Consider the following 14,944-nt stretch of genomic DNA (forward strand, 5'->3'; position numbering starts at 1 on the left):
TGGGGTTTTTTTATTTGAAAACTACACTCATCTATCCTGCCAAAAGTAATGTCCCTGGAGTATCTTTCTGTAGCGTAAGGCAAAGAGGACATAGCGCCTGCAGATCAACCTGAACACTGTGCACTTCCTGCTTGACCTTAGACATTTTGTTTGATCACGCAGTGTCTTAATCAAAAAGTGGTGACATAAGGTGTGTCATAATTTAAGGCAACAATCAGTGTGACTGGAGTTATAGCCTGGCCCTAAATTAGGATTTCCAGGCCCAGGACTTAGTACATAACCCCTTCCAGGTGCCACGAAAGCAGTTGCAGCATTGATCTTCTGCAGGAAAATTGTGGTTCCTTCTGTAATTGGTGAACTAGCTATTTTCTTTCTTCTTTTCTAATCCTTTGAAAAAACTTGAGACTGGCATTTTAAGGTTCTGTGGGTCTGGCTGCTGCCTTTAAGTGCTGTAGTTATCTTCTGGCTGTTTGTTCAGCTGAGAGGATAGTTTCCATCAACATGGGGCCATTTCCTGTCCCTTGATCCAGCTATCCCTAGATAAAAGCAGCTAAATTAGGAAGGTGTTACTTCCACTTCCATTTTGAGCTATGTCTTGATTATCTCACTGACTTCTTCAGCTCTCTTCTGCCTCTGCTCTTCCTAAAAGGTGTCCAGGAGGAGAAGTCACAAGTCATGGTCCCACTGTCCTCAAACTGAGGAGGTATTACACCCAAAGTTTTGTAGCTTGGGAATCGACCCTAAGGAGCAAGTTTAGGGTTTCAACCTTAATAAGGAGGAATGACTCGGAGCTTTAGATAATGTTAGTGTGAAAGAAGGGAGAGGAATGTAAATATTGTCCATGGGAAAAGCTTTTCTGAATGCAATGGGTGCTTATGAAAAGAAACAAGGCAAGAATATTTAATACACATCTTTGCCCTTGCTATTTAATCTCTCTATACTAAACAAGAAAGTATTAAGCAATCAGTCTTCCAAAGCAGGAAACTCAGCAGACAGCTCATTTTCAGGGAGTACATGTCTGACTGGTGCTGGCTTGCCTCTACCAGATTGCTGTTGTCTGGGGGAAAGAGACTTCCCACAGAATTCTTTGAGGCTACAAAATCCTGGTCTGCTGGTTCTGTGTCACATAACATAAGAAGTAACTAGGGTTCATCATTGCTGACAGTCACATAAATCCTGGAATATTTTGATGGTACAGAGCTTACCTAATAGGATTAAACAAAGCAAATATTCAATTAGTTCTTTATGGGCCATGGCAAAATCAACCCTCTTCTGTTGAAATCGTACAAGTGACATGGAAATGTATCCATGGGATACAATATATCATATCACAAATTATTTTAGGATATATTACTATATATGCTTCATTACTTTGAAATTAGACATACAACCACTCATCATGCACCCATGAATGCATATTAACTTGAAATTACACCATCCTCAAGTAATTCATCTCCTTTGTCATGAAAGGAAAGCTTACATAGCACACACCATCTTTGTTATGCTAAATAATGTATGCTGTTACATAAAAGTCAAATCAGACATTTAAACTTTAAGCTATTTAATGCAGTTCTGAAATACAAAGCTGAGAAATCCGAACCTTGGAGAGTGTATGAGCAGGAAGATGAATACCGTTATTTTTAATAACTGTCACCATATTAAAGTCAGGAGCAAAAATAGGAATTTGCTGAACAGTTCTAGGGTGAAACTTCAAAATGCCTAAGGGTATGGCTGTACAAACAAGCTCCCATGAGGCAAATTAGGGCTTATTTTACAGAATGATAGCTATTGTATGGTAACTGTGTGCAAGCTCGTCTCCCATAGGTAGTTTTACAGCACTTTGACTGAGTGATAAGGTACCAGAGGGACACCATTTGTCAACACAGTGTTGCCACACAGTAGCTTGCAGTTTGTAAGGCCAAGTCCTTGCTTAGGAGCAGAAGCCCTGCCTGGATATGCTTTTCTGTCTCTGCATAGAAGAGGACAGCACCTCTTCCCCGGGGTGGTGGCTATGAAGTTCATGCTGCACACTCCTACTGGCAAATATCTTGGCTCTCTTGAAAGGGAAGCCAGTGCTGGCTGGAAGAGTTATTAACAGTTGAGCAAATAAACAGATGTCTCTTCTCTCCTAGGGGTTAAAGGGAGACATTGGACCTGCGGGTATCATGGGTCCACCTGGAAGGCCTGGTCCTTCTGGCCAGCCGGGCCCACCTGGACCTTCAGGATCAGGTAGGCAAGAGATCAAGTGATTTCCGAAACAGTGTCCCTGCTCCCTATCCCTTCCTGACTCATGTACACCCACATAGGCATCAGGGATTTGTTTGCTTCTCCACTGACAGCAAGGAGAGGATTTCTGAAGGCAGGTCATGCCATCCTTGTTCATTATAAGGACCATATATGTTACTTTAAAGTCTATGTTATGGCTTTTGATGTTTCAAATAAAACCAAAAACATGACCTGTGGGACTTTGGCAGATGGGGATGATGAAAAGCCATCTGGCAGCCTTGGAGGGACTAGTTAATCTCCATCATCAAAGGTCTGCTGCTTCTCCAGATATCCTGGTTTATAGTGAAAGATCATGATTTCTAATCAGCCAGGACATACTCACCCTGTGCAGCTCTGTAAAAGAAAAAACAATGAGACTCAAGTCACAGTGGCAGTAAGGAAAGAAGGGAAGAGAATGAAAGGAATAGAAGTCAGAGGGGGGAAAAAAATGGTGAAAAACCCCTCTCTTCTGTAGATCTGTTAAGTGCTGTAGATCTATGCTCACTGCAATTCTGCATGTTGTAGAAACCATGAGAAAAATCTGACTGATAATTGTCCAGCTTCAAAGCTATGCATGCACATGAACTCTAGGCAGCTTGTGAGACCAAGACAATACATGACCCACAATGTTCAGTGACAGTGAACCCTCAGGCAGGGTTTTCTCAACCGGGATATATGCTAAAGTACCTGAAAATTAAAACAAAACCAATTGGGGAATACTGTTGCCTCAAAAGGACAACAGCTGCTTGCACTGCCGCTGATCTGTTCAATGTTCTCTTTCATTTTCCTTTCCCCTTTTTTTTTCCCCTAGCTTACATCAGTGGGCAGGAGGTCTCTTCTTGTAGTGATGTGAAAATGGTACATCTGTGAAGCTGGGGGCTGCTCCAAAATCTTCACATATCTCATGTCTCCCATCATGAAACATCTTTGTCTTGAGTAAATTAGCTGGAAGTTTTCAGAGGACAGAATTTTCACCATGAGAATGGGAAGGCAGCCAGGGTCTTGAGACTATTTTTTAAAGGCTTTATTCCATCCACAGAAAGTTTGTGTGTCAGGCTTGTTAATCTTTTTCCTCTAGAATATAAATTCTGATCCTAAAAGACCTTTCTGTAATGATGTCATTGCTTGCAGTACGGACATGTTGGCTCACAGTCTAGTTCTGCAGAGTAGCACATCCTTGCCAAAGTTTGAAAGTCAAAAAGCAGTATTTTTTTAATATTTTTATTTGTAGCCCTCCTGCATTTCTAGTTGGGTTTTCCTGTGCAGAAACCTTTGAAACAGCATTACTTAAGTGATTGTACAAATGCACAAGCCGAATGTGTTGTGGATGTCTACGAGTCTGACTCTACTCAACTTGGTGCGTAGGTGCTGCAGAGTGATCTGTGTGTCCATCATGTCCTGAATTTCTGTAGCTTCAAACAGGCTGACATTTATTCTAAGCAAATGATCTCTCTCTTTCTCTGTAAAGTTGGTAGAAAAATTTAAAATGTGATCTGAAATAATATGATTTTGTATGGTACAAACTCGAGTATTTCTCCTGATGTGCTGGAATTAGTGGTAATCCCTCCAGTGGGTTTGGTGGGAGATGTGAATATCTGAAAATTTAGGTAAATGCATATATCCACCTGACCTGTAATTTTTCCACTAAGGCTATATTTGTGTTTTGGGTATGAACATCACAAGATCAGCAACCTGCTATTTTGCTTCCTAGGGCAATTCGCAATAGGACCAAAAGGGGAAAGAGGACTTCCAGGGCCTCCAGGAAGATGTCTCTGCAGATCCCCACAATACATGAATAACCCGACATATGAGGAATCTGTGTTTGGACACAATTATCCAAAAGTTCCAGCGGTAAGCAGTTTTTCTGGGAGAGGATGTGAGTGATTCTTAAATACTTCTGTTATTAGAGGTGGTGTATTTGCTAATGGATTGGTTTTAATGGGGAAGATGTCTGTGTGTGGGCAATGTGTTACTTCTAGTGCACACAACCTGCCCACGCAAAAGAGTCTGGTTTCATAACTGGTCTGAGGGTTTTCCAGTTGAGGTGCTAAAATGTAGCTGTTTCAAACCGTAAGTAATGTAGCTTGTGTTTATAAACCTTTTGACAAGCCTGAGGATCCTGTCTTTCATCTGCTCCTGTAAATATATAACCTGTTCTTTTTAGTTCAGTAAATTGAAATATCTTTCAGATTGGTCAGCAAAGTAATAATCTCTTTCTTGCCTTTTTCTGATATCTTCTTCTGCAAAGACAGTGATTTCAGAATTGAACATTTCACGTATAAGATAGAACTTTCCCCAAAGCACAGACCCTCTACCTTGAACCAAAGAGGAGTCTCCTAAACCATGGGAGTCAGACTTCTGAGCTCCTGTCTGTAGGCACACACTTTATATAGCTAATTTCAATCTCTAGCCTTTTGGAAAGCATTTTTACGAGCAAATTTGACAAAGTACTTTCAAGGACAAGTCATTGCTGAAAAGCGACCTAGCAATCTTTCATCTCTAATTTCTTTGGACTTTGTAAATATTATTTCTGTACTTTTCCTTCTGCTGGGCCCCTACCTTATTATTCTGTGCATTGTAGCTCTTAATCAGCAATGAAAATGCTACCTTGCTGCTGCATAGCCCAGCCTCTCCACTCATGCAAGTGGATATTGCAGGGTGTCTGGTGGTCTCTGAATGACAATAAGCAGCAATTAGCTTTGTTAACATTCCCATCTGTCATGTTGTCAGAAAGCTGGTACAGTGTGTGAAAGGGCCACGCTCACAACACTTTCCATTAAACTGGGTCATTGAACTCAATCTTTTGCATGAGTGTGCTGCACGTCTCGACAGCTGCTCGCTCATCCCTGTGTTGCGTTACAAAAAGCCCCGTTATTTTTAAAAATGTAATGGTGAGAGGAGAAAGTGCATGAAATAAAAGTGCATATCACATCATGCTGTACACTGCAGAGCAGTGGTCCCCCTTTTCCTGCCCCTTTTCCTTTACTCCCTCCAGTATCAAGAGGGAGAGCTTAAACATTGCTATTATTTATTCTGTTTGGATCCCCATGCAGCAGCTTTGAAGCCTGCCTTGTACCTTGAAAACTATGGCCAGGGTTTCTATAGCTGCACATGGAAAAGACACAGAGAAGGTGCTTTGTGCCCCCAGTCCCCGTGTTGCGTGGTTCTCCAGAGCAGTGTCCTACCACAGCAGGTCCCCACTGCAATCACCCACCAACTCCTCCAGTGCCAGCACTGCCAGGGGAGGGGAGAGGCTGGGAAACAAAGCACTGGTTTTCTGTCATTCCTTTTTCTTTCATCTTTTGCAATTTCAAAGGCCAGTGTCTGTAATAGAGAGTTTCAGAGAGCACAGATCTGCTATTGATTTCACGAGAAATTAGAGCTCCAGGGCTGGGACTTGAGCTCCTGAGCACAATTACAGAATCAGTTCTTTGCTGGCTTCCTTTCCTTTCTTTCATTCAAGCTGAAGGCATTTTTATTCAGTCCTTCTTCAATGAAATTGGCCTTTGTCAGGGGCTATGGGAATATTCTGCTGTGTAAAAATTTCAGGGTATTTCAGGGTTTTAAAAAAAGCAATTCTGTTTCTGCTGGTGGGAATCAGGGTCAGACCTAAATTCATTTTGCTCAGAAGCACTCCATTTGCTTTTTCTTAATTTAAAAACTGTTTGAATCTTGCTAAAATTAATTTGATTAAGCTGCTGAAGGATGAGATTATTTCCTAATGTCCCTTACAGCCAATTTCAGTGACTGAGACATTGGAGAAAAAAAATGGTAAGAGGACAGCTTGTCCTAATTTCTCCATTTTTGAACCAATTTTATTGGTTTAATGGAAGACTTGGCTTTAGACTAAAGTATATGCATGTAAGGAACATGCATTTCAATGACAATTAAAGCTAAACAAAGTACAAAGTAGTAAAAGATAAGTGAAGGTTGCATTGAGCAATACCTTATTTATTTTGTAACTATGACCATGCCTAAAAAAATCATAGACAAACCCACAGAAAGCACTTATGCCCATATGGATTTAGCATTTAAGCACCTGATTATTTTTTTTGAGCAATGATTGTGCACTGATATTTACATGATTGCTCCTTGTGGATGTGCATTATGAAATAGGGGCCATTGGAGCCATAGCTAGGTGCTCAGGAAAGACCATTCTCCTTTGGAAACTTGCATCTCATCTTGCCGGTTGCAAAGGAGCCTCTTACGGTCTGGCAGTCCATGGGTGTAAGTTCTCGCACCATTCTGTTTCTGAAAACAACCAAACCATTTTTTTTCTGTGCAATTATTTGCAGATTCATATGCCAGTTTACAAAACCAGATTCTGCGACAATCCAAAATACTTCTTGAGAGGGTTGCCAATCACCTCTTTTTCTGTGCCTCAGATTTTCGTGGTGAATAATCAAGAAGAATTGGACCGGTTAAACACCGAAAATGCCTTAGCTTTTAGAAGAGACCAGAGATCTTTGTATTTCAAGGATACCTTTGGATGGCTCCCAATCCAGGTGAAAATATGACTGTGGTCTCAGAAAACTCGTGAGTGTATGTTTCATTTTTAAATACACCACATACTTCTGTACTTAAGGTGTCATAGAGAATCAATGAAGCAAATGGAGAAAATGCTCTTTTTTTGATCACTGCCACAACTGTACCTAATTCTGTGATTTTTTGTTCACAGGAGTCTTAATTACCGAGGTATTAACTCATCAGTGTTGCAGGTTTTGCTACAGTTCCCTGTGAACCAGGCTCCGCTGGTGAACTGGGGCTGATTTGGGGGAATTATGATAGTAAAGAGCATTTTTTTACTTAGGTAAAACTCAACAGTGTACAAAGTTGTGGGAAAATACTTACCCTGCAAACCAAACCACCTATTTCCTTATTGCTCCAAGGAGCAGGGGGATCCTTCTTGTGTCCATTGTTCTGTGTAAACCCTGTGAACCACCAAACGGTGGGATATGAAAACCTGGTTTGTGGGATCTGCCTCCCACAGCCCATCACCTCTGCTTGCCAGCCAGGCTGCTCGTGGTCAGCTCAGTAACCACTGTGTGGTTTTTTGGCCAGCTCACCCCTTTCTATCCCGTGGATTACCGCTTTGAGGGGGGCGGTACCTGTGGAGATGGGATCGTACAGGATGGGGAAGAGTGCGACGACGGCAACACGGTTGTGACTGATGACTGTATAAGTAAGTTACAGCACATCAAGAGTGGCCTCTTTCTACCAGGGAAGGTGCATTGATTGCTTCCACAGGGGACATTGCTGTGTAAATTGCACAAGTGTGTGGTTTGTGGATTGAGCTCAGGCATTGGGAGAGGGAGGCAAATGGCCATAGTGTGAAAACGGAGGTCCTTTGGGCATGTGGATGCCACACAGCATCACAAAACAGGTGATGCCAAACACTTCTCATGCATCTTTATTGAGGACCATGTACCTCAGTGAGCAGAGGTGTCTGCAGCCAAAACAAACCCACTGCATTTCAGGGGCCAAATCCAGGAGCTCGTTTACATACACACCGTCCCTGGGGGCTGCCAGCTTCCTGGCCAAAAGATGTGGCTTACTTTTGCAGTGCACCATAAAACCCCTCAGGACAGACACTGAAGCTGGCTGTTTTTAATAGTAAGCTACATCCTGGGTCCAGTAAAACCACTTTGGATTTTGTTTTTCACTTGTCTGGGGAAGGTGTCTGCCCACTACCTTCACTATTAGCTTTATACAACATTTGACTCCTGTCTAGTCAAGCTTCCTTTCATTTCGCTGAGAGCACACAGGCAGCTGTGGCAACCTTCACTTTTACCTTTCAGTCACTTGTACTGCGTCGTTCCTTCCCCAGAGCACAGCACCCTACACCATCTACAGCTGACACACAGCAGGTTTGGTACTCTGTTGGTTTTAGCAAAGGGATGCTTCATCACATTTTAGAACAAGCATCAGCCAACATTGAAAGATGAATTTATTTTTTTTTCATTTATATGAAAAAATTCATTTTTTAGCCTGACATTGAAAATGAGATGTATGCAGCTACGCCTTATGTGAGTTTGCCCAACCACCTGTCCATCACCATCCTTCCCTTTATAACTCAGGAATCCCAGCCAACTTCTCAATGACAACAGGAAAGAGATTTCAAAGGCAATTCAGTCACAACAGGTATAGGGAAATATATAAATAAATGCCCCTATAAGCTTGCCTGACTGCAGAGTAATCCAGTGAAAGAGCATGAGCTCTCCAGGCTTCGAGCATGAGAAAATGATTCAATTAGAATTTGCAATCAACCATGGAGAACAAGCATGCAGGCAAGCAGTGTTCATTAGTTCTAGTGCCTGCAAAATTGTACATTGTGTGTCTGGAGGCACATTTTATTGCTTAGTGCTACACACTGAGTAAAGCTTCAGGTTGATTGAGGCCTTGCAATACACAGACTTCTGACACCGACGTGACCTGAAGAGGTATCATTGAGTTCCTTGGAAATGAGCACATTGTCATCATTCTGCTCTTGTAACTGAACCAAAAGGAAAAGGTTAACTAAATATTAAGTGGATTTAATTGTAAAATAGGCTTATTGTTCTAAGAAGCATCTATTTCTAACAAAACAGGTCCTTGGTACAATTAATTAATCATTTCTATTTGCAAATAACCCACTTTAACTCTTATAAACTTCCTATTCTTGAGTGTCCTTTTAATCATTTGCTTAATAGTGTCTCCAAGATTATGTCAAGGGGATTTTAGCTAAGTTAATTTGTTGAAGTTATAAAGTCATACTCAAAAAGTTGAAGACATCAAAAACAAAGTCCAGTTGATAAAATAGCAAACACATTCACAAACTACTGCAACCTACATGCCAGCCACCATGAAAAAATGTCACAGGGCCCACTCAATCTCAAGTCAGTAGGAGTCAGCAGCGGGTAAACCACCTTTTTGGCAATCATTACATACTTTTCTTTTTTTCAATGCCAGGCAATAGGTCTGCATAATTGTATTTCTATGTGGGAATTCACTTGCAGTAACCACACATAGATACTGTGAAATATTGGGTAAAGGTCAAGGTTGGGATTGTCAAACAATTTAGGGACCTAGGAGTGTTTTTTGAAATTGTCATCTCCCTCATTTCTGTTAACTGTATTTTATGCTTCCTTTAATTTATTTTGAAAGTAGTTATCTATGGTAATAATAATTATTAGAATAAATACTGTTGTAATTAGTGTTTCTGTAGTAATTATTTTTATTAATTATCCATTCTTTCCCTTGGTCATTGAAATTAGGCTAAAAAAAAAAAAAAAAAAAGGATATTCTTTGTAGTGAAGAGTATTGCTCCTCCTAAGACAGTCCTTACGGGATGCCCTCCCCAAAATGCCTTGTTTTATACTTTACCCTTAAAATTCTAGTTCCACTTACCTCACCTGCCTCTTTTACATATGACGTGCCTTGAAGATACTTCTTGCCGTATTTTTCACTAGGATGCCGCCGCGCTTACTGCGGAGATGGCTACAGACACGAGGGGGTTGAAGACTGCGATGGGAAGGATTTTGGATATTTGACATGTAAAACATATCTCCCTGGGTATGTATAATCTTTTCACTTTATTTTGGGTTTTTTTGTTTGTTTGTTTGTTGTTTCTTTCTCTCTTTTTTTTGCCAGCTTTAAAACAGAAAAACACTACCCACTTAAAGCTTGTTCCACAGAAACCACTGCAGGTGTTAGGGAGAGAGTTTATTTCTGCATATCATTGACTTTAAGGACTAAATCTTATCTCTCACTAATAATCTCATGGCTCTTTCCTGTACCAAAATAAGAAGGGTCATACAGACATATGTTTGGCCATTGCTTGCAAACATTTCCTCATTTGATGACATTATCGTTGCATTAATATTCACCAATAACACACCAAGAGTAGGAAGGACCATGAGAAGGAGATATCACACCAAAGAAAAAAAAAGAAAACCCAAACCACAATCTCCAAGCGACCTCCTGTTGCCCTTACCGTTAATGGGTACTCTAGGGGTATCTTTGTTTCTGAATCAACCCATCATCTATCAGCCTTTCCAAAGACCAGGAAATTCACTCAACAGCAGATGCAAAGCCATATATCTGCTTAGCAATGTCCTTCATTTAAAACATCTGCTTATTGTTGACTTGCCTCCTCTGCCTTTGTTTGAGCAGCTTCCTCTGGTCAGCGTTTTGCCTCCAACAGCAGTACCTCTATTTAACTGTCAGGTATTGTTACTGGCTAACAGGAAACATTTAATTTGCAAATGAAATTATGCACAGAGCCCTCATCATTCATGGGAGAATAATGTGCTAATTGACAAGAATAAGAAACCACAGGATGTCTTTGTAAATCGAGTGCTGTGCTAATCCTTCCACTGCAATTGTTGGAGCCCTCCTGGTGTAAGAGATCACTAATATCAAGAGCAGCAAACCTGACAAACTGAAACATTTTACACAGATCTCATCTTAAGACAACATGGAGCTGTTTCTCTTGTGAAAACTGTTCCCTTTTAAGACCCTGAAGTTTGGTGCCAAAAATAGCACCACAAAAGCTTGAGATTTTTTTAATAAATTTTATTTTTCACGTATAATCAAGTTGTGAAGAGCAACTGAGATCCTTTATTTTTGTGTGTGGTCTGAAAATTATCTGCTAAACAAAAAAAGCTGTGACTCATCAGTACAATGGGATAAGTGTGTGAGCTTGGCAATCCCAGCAGAGTTTCATCCTAAAGCACTTTCTCCTCCAAGAGCTCCGCTGCAACAGATTTGCCCATTTTTTACTCTTTCCAGCCCCCAAATACCTCCTTATATTTCACACACCTTCATTTCAGATTTTATGTTGCTTTTCTGAGAATGCAAGTTATTCAAGGACCTGCTTAATGGCTGCTTGTGGACTATCTAATAGATGGGTTATTCACATATGCTAGCAATAAAAACTCATCAAAATGCTGGTTTTATCAGCAGCTCTGATCAGGACTTTATACGTAGAGTCACTGCAGCTCAGTTTAAGTCAGTAGAAAGTCAAAAATCACTGTTTTTCTTTATTTTTCAAGGACCTTTCAATTTACTTTTTTTTTAAATTATTATTTCAAAGGTGGGCATATCTCACTATTATTACCTCAAGTACATGAAAAATAAGTTAAAGGAAAGGTACAGTAATGCCTGCTGGAGCTATTGCAAGTAACTGGAAAAACACTTAACTCAGAGCCTTAGATATTTTCTTACACACTTCCTGTGGGTGAGCGCCAAGGCCTCCTGCACCTACCCCTGCATAACACTCAAGTCCCACTGCCAACTGGGATTTGATTTTTTTTTAATTGATATTACTGGGAATTAAGTCTTCACTCACAGTTTCTCCTGGACTCTTATTTTTGTTGACAAGGGGGAGGACAGTAGAGCACTGAGGGAAATTATCCTCTTATTTTTATTCTCATATGTTGTTGCATTTTCTGATGTTCATCACTCCTACAGAGAGTTACATCACACAGAAACCATATAACGTGAACTTTAGCATACTTTGAAACTGAGATATTCTCTTTTCTTCTAGGTCTTATGGAAGATTACGATGCACTTCTTACTGCTACATTGACTCTACACAGTGTCGGTACTTCACATGAGGGGAGCGAAGGTGGGTAGCACCCCACGAGTAGCGGGGTGCTAGGTGCTACACTATCATCTCTTCAAGAAGGACTGGGACAAAAAAAAACCAACCCTACCCAACATCTGTGTGAAAGCAAACAAAGGGACATCATGCTGCTGATGGCCATTTTGAGATGTTTTCCTTTTTTTTTTTTTTTTAAATTAAGGGAAAAAATAGGACCACTGCATCCTGTCTTAATAGAGAAAGGTCAAACAGTGTTTGCCAGTAAGACTTTCCTGTGGCTGTGGATGGCAACTTGCTCTCCATCACAAATGTGGCGTTAAGCTGCTGGAAACTGAATTTCACAAACCAGGAATATCATGTAACAATTACCTCGATTTAGCACTGTTACACCTACTTGTAAGCTCTTCAGGGTTTTTGTCTTTAAACCTTCTCAGCATAAACACAAAGCCTATCAGATGTGGTATCTGTAGAGACTTACTCTTCTATTACAATGTGAACTTTACAAGTGTTGTATCCACATGAGTGACAACTTCAGCAACATTAACTGTACACCTTCGTGGGTGGAAGGAGCAGAGGCCCTTCAGTAAGTGCTTTCAAGATCAGCAAGTCAACCAAAAAAAGTCGGTTAACCACCTTCAGGCCAAGACATTTGGCTGTGCATGCACGGAAATGCAAGCAGTCACAGGAGGCCTGAAACTGCAGAGGCCAAACTGAACAAATAAAGTGTGAAATAGCCAAGGAGCTCTCTCCAAGGAGGAAGTCAGACAAGGAGGTAAGAAAGAGATGGAATGTATTTCTGTATTTTCCACCTCTGTAGATCTGGCTGGGCTCTGCGTGACCCCGAAGGGGCTGGGACAGCATCGGTTACCTGCCTGAAACCACAGCGTGACCATGTACTCATCACCTTTACTCTGGTTTCCACACTGGAAGGTCTTTTTGTGTTCATCCCATTGTCCACCTGACCTTCATCACTCAGCTGCCAGCTATACCCTCTCCTCTCTCCCCCTCTCTCTCACTTGCTGTGTTCGCCGTCGTGTCGGGGGTACCCCCCAGTGTATGTCCTCACTTTTGTATGGCTGTAAATCACATCCTGGAGTAGGGTGTTTATGGATGCTCATTCATGCTGTGTAATGTACATAGATTTTTGTTTTTCAGAAAGTTTGTTCCACTATATCAGCTCTGACAGGAGTCAGGGTAATTATATACTTATTTATTAGCAGGCATTAAAAAACTTATTTCACATGGGAAGCATATTAAATGTTATGTGAAAAAGAGTCTATAACAGAAGAAAATGAAACAAAGAATGTGCAGAATTCAGGATTGAGAGCCTCAAAGCAAGGTGGTGTTTTCCTACAAACCACTCTTTTCTGCTTCCCCATAAGTGCTGTACATGACTGTTTGAAATGCGTGAGTATCTGTACCAGTGACAGCGCCGCAACAGCTGCACTTACACTGGTAAAGGTTAAATAAAGGTGGATGTTGTGTTACAATGATAATGCATTAAAGCAACCAAGAAATGTATACAACTTTTACCACCTGTAACTCTAACTAACTCTGCATGTCCAAAGTGACACTGGAAATCACCAGTTGAAAAAACAATAAAAAAATACAATTAATGTACTCTTTGTGGCTATCACTTACCTGGGCTCTTTATGCTGCTGTGAAGTCAAGCCACTGGCATTTGTAGCCCAGTTCAAAATTTTTCTTCTCATTGCCTTTTTTTAAAAAAAAAAACAAAACAAAAACAGAGGTCTTAATAAAAGGTCAAGGAACTACTGGGCTGAGGAACTTGCCCATCATAAGCTCTGGAAATCTGGGCACTAGCACAGCTGCCTTTTAATTTCCTGTGGTTGTGCAAGCAGTGAGTCCCAGCAGTGTCACACCACACAGGAGCGTGCATCCTGGCGGGATGCTCCCGAGGACAGCCACATTCCCAGCAGCATGTCCTGCAGACCCACCCTCCAGCTGAACCTCTGGCAGCATCTGCTGAGTGTTACCAACCTGGGCTTGGAGAGACTTCATCTGACCCCCTCACCTTCTCCAAGGAATTCATCTCTACTCCCGAAAAGGCTGGAGTCTTTGAGAACTTCGGTAATCCCAGTGGCCTGTCAGCTTCACTTTTAAGTCACATCCTTTTTAAAAGCTCCTATGTCTGAAAGACATTGAAGTCACAAAGCCAAGTGCACAGAGGGTAGGAAATGTAACCAGGAGTTGTGACTGTGCAGGTGAAATTGTCCTGTGTTCAGGAAGGGGTGCATCACTCTGGTCAGAAAGCATTCACAATGCATGGATTTTAAATACACGTTATTAATACAGCACAAACAGTTCAGCATTTTAACAGAAAGAAAGAGATGTAAGACATAAGGAAAAAAAAAAAAAGAGATATGAAAAAAGTTACTTACTACCATTACCTCTTGTTCCCCTCTCTTTGCAAGAGAAAGATAGCTGGGAAGGTGTTAAGTATATATGATTTTAAAATGGCAATTTTAAAATACCTGCTTTATGATTAATTGGTGATTCTTCAGCTGGATGGCGCCTTGTCTGCTGTGAATTATCCTCCCTCCTTCTCTGAGTTTCTTAACACATTGTGCCAAGTCTGGTTCAAAAGTCAATTGAGGTATTTCAGTTCCTTGGCCTTTTGCAGCAGCAAGCGCTGCCGGAAAGTTTTCTAATGATTAGTATGCAATTCTAGAGGAACACAAAAATAGTATGAGCTTACACCATGCACTGTATTAAATGTATACTAAAAATCCAGCTTGCACTTAATATATGATTAAATATATGTAGTTACCTACTGCGTGTATTAGTAGCTCATGTCAATAAATCATGCTACCTTAGTTCTGCTGTGCTCTTACTTTCACTTATTTCATTTTGGGTTTAACAACACAGTTTTTAAATATAATTACTCAACTTAAGGCTTTGGGCTGCGGTGTGGGGGATTGTCTCCTCCTGCTGCTTCATAAGGCGTTGGCTGGTTTGTAACTCCTGCCAGAGGCTGCAAACCAGATGTTGGACGCTGGTGGATGGTGGGAGCAGTGCTGTTGGCACCTCGGGTTCAGTCACTCCCAGCAGCCCACACACAGGCTTGGGGAAGAG

The 14,944-nt window shown here is 41.1% G+C and overlaps 1 protein-coding gene across 6 annotated transcripts in view; it reads left to right on the forward strand.

The window, feature by feature from the left end:
- Positions 1-14,643, forward strand: part of COLQ (collagen-like tail subunit (single strand of homotrimer) of asymmetric acetylcholinesterase) — a 40,267-nt gene extending 25,624 nt beyond the window's left edge. For 5 of the 6 annotated variants that reach the window (XM_014937605.1, XM_014937607.1, XM_014937608.1 and 2 more), the window contains 6 exons: positions 2,133-2,229; positions 3,977-4,116; positions 6,651-6,770; positions 7,327-7,447; positions 9,714-9,816; positions 11,792-14,643. In XM_014937605.1, coding sequence (XP_014793091.1) covers positions 2,133-2,229; positions 3,977-4,116; positions 6,651-6,770; positions 7,327-7,447; positions 9,714-9,816; positions 11,792-11,861 — 651 coding nt within the window. In that variant the 3' untranslated portion in view covers positions 11,862-14,643. The remainder of the gene's footprint in view (positions 1-2,132; positions 2,230-3,976; positions 4,117-6,650; positions 6,771-7,326; positions 7,448-9,713; positions 9,817-11,791) is intronic. The other variant, XM_014937606.1, reaches the window with a different exon arrangement.
- The last annotated feature ends 301 nt before the right edge of the window (positions 14,644-14,944 follow it).

The sequence above is a fragment of the Calidris pugnax genome, unplaced genomic scaffold, assembly GCF_001431845.1.
Source record: "Calidris pugnax isolate Ruff unplaced genomic scaffold, ASM143184v1 scaffold11, whole genome shotgun sequence".
Classification (NCBI taxonomy): domain Eukaryota; kingdom Metazoa; phylum Chordata; class Aves; order Charadriiformes; family Scolopacidae; genus Calidris; species Calidris pugnax.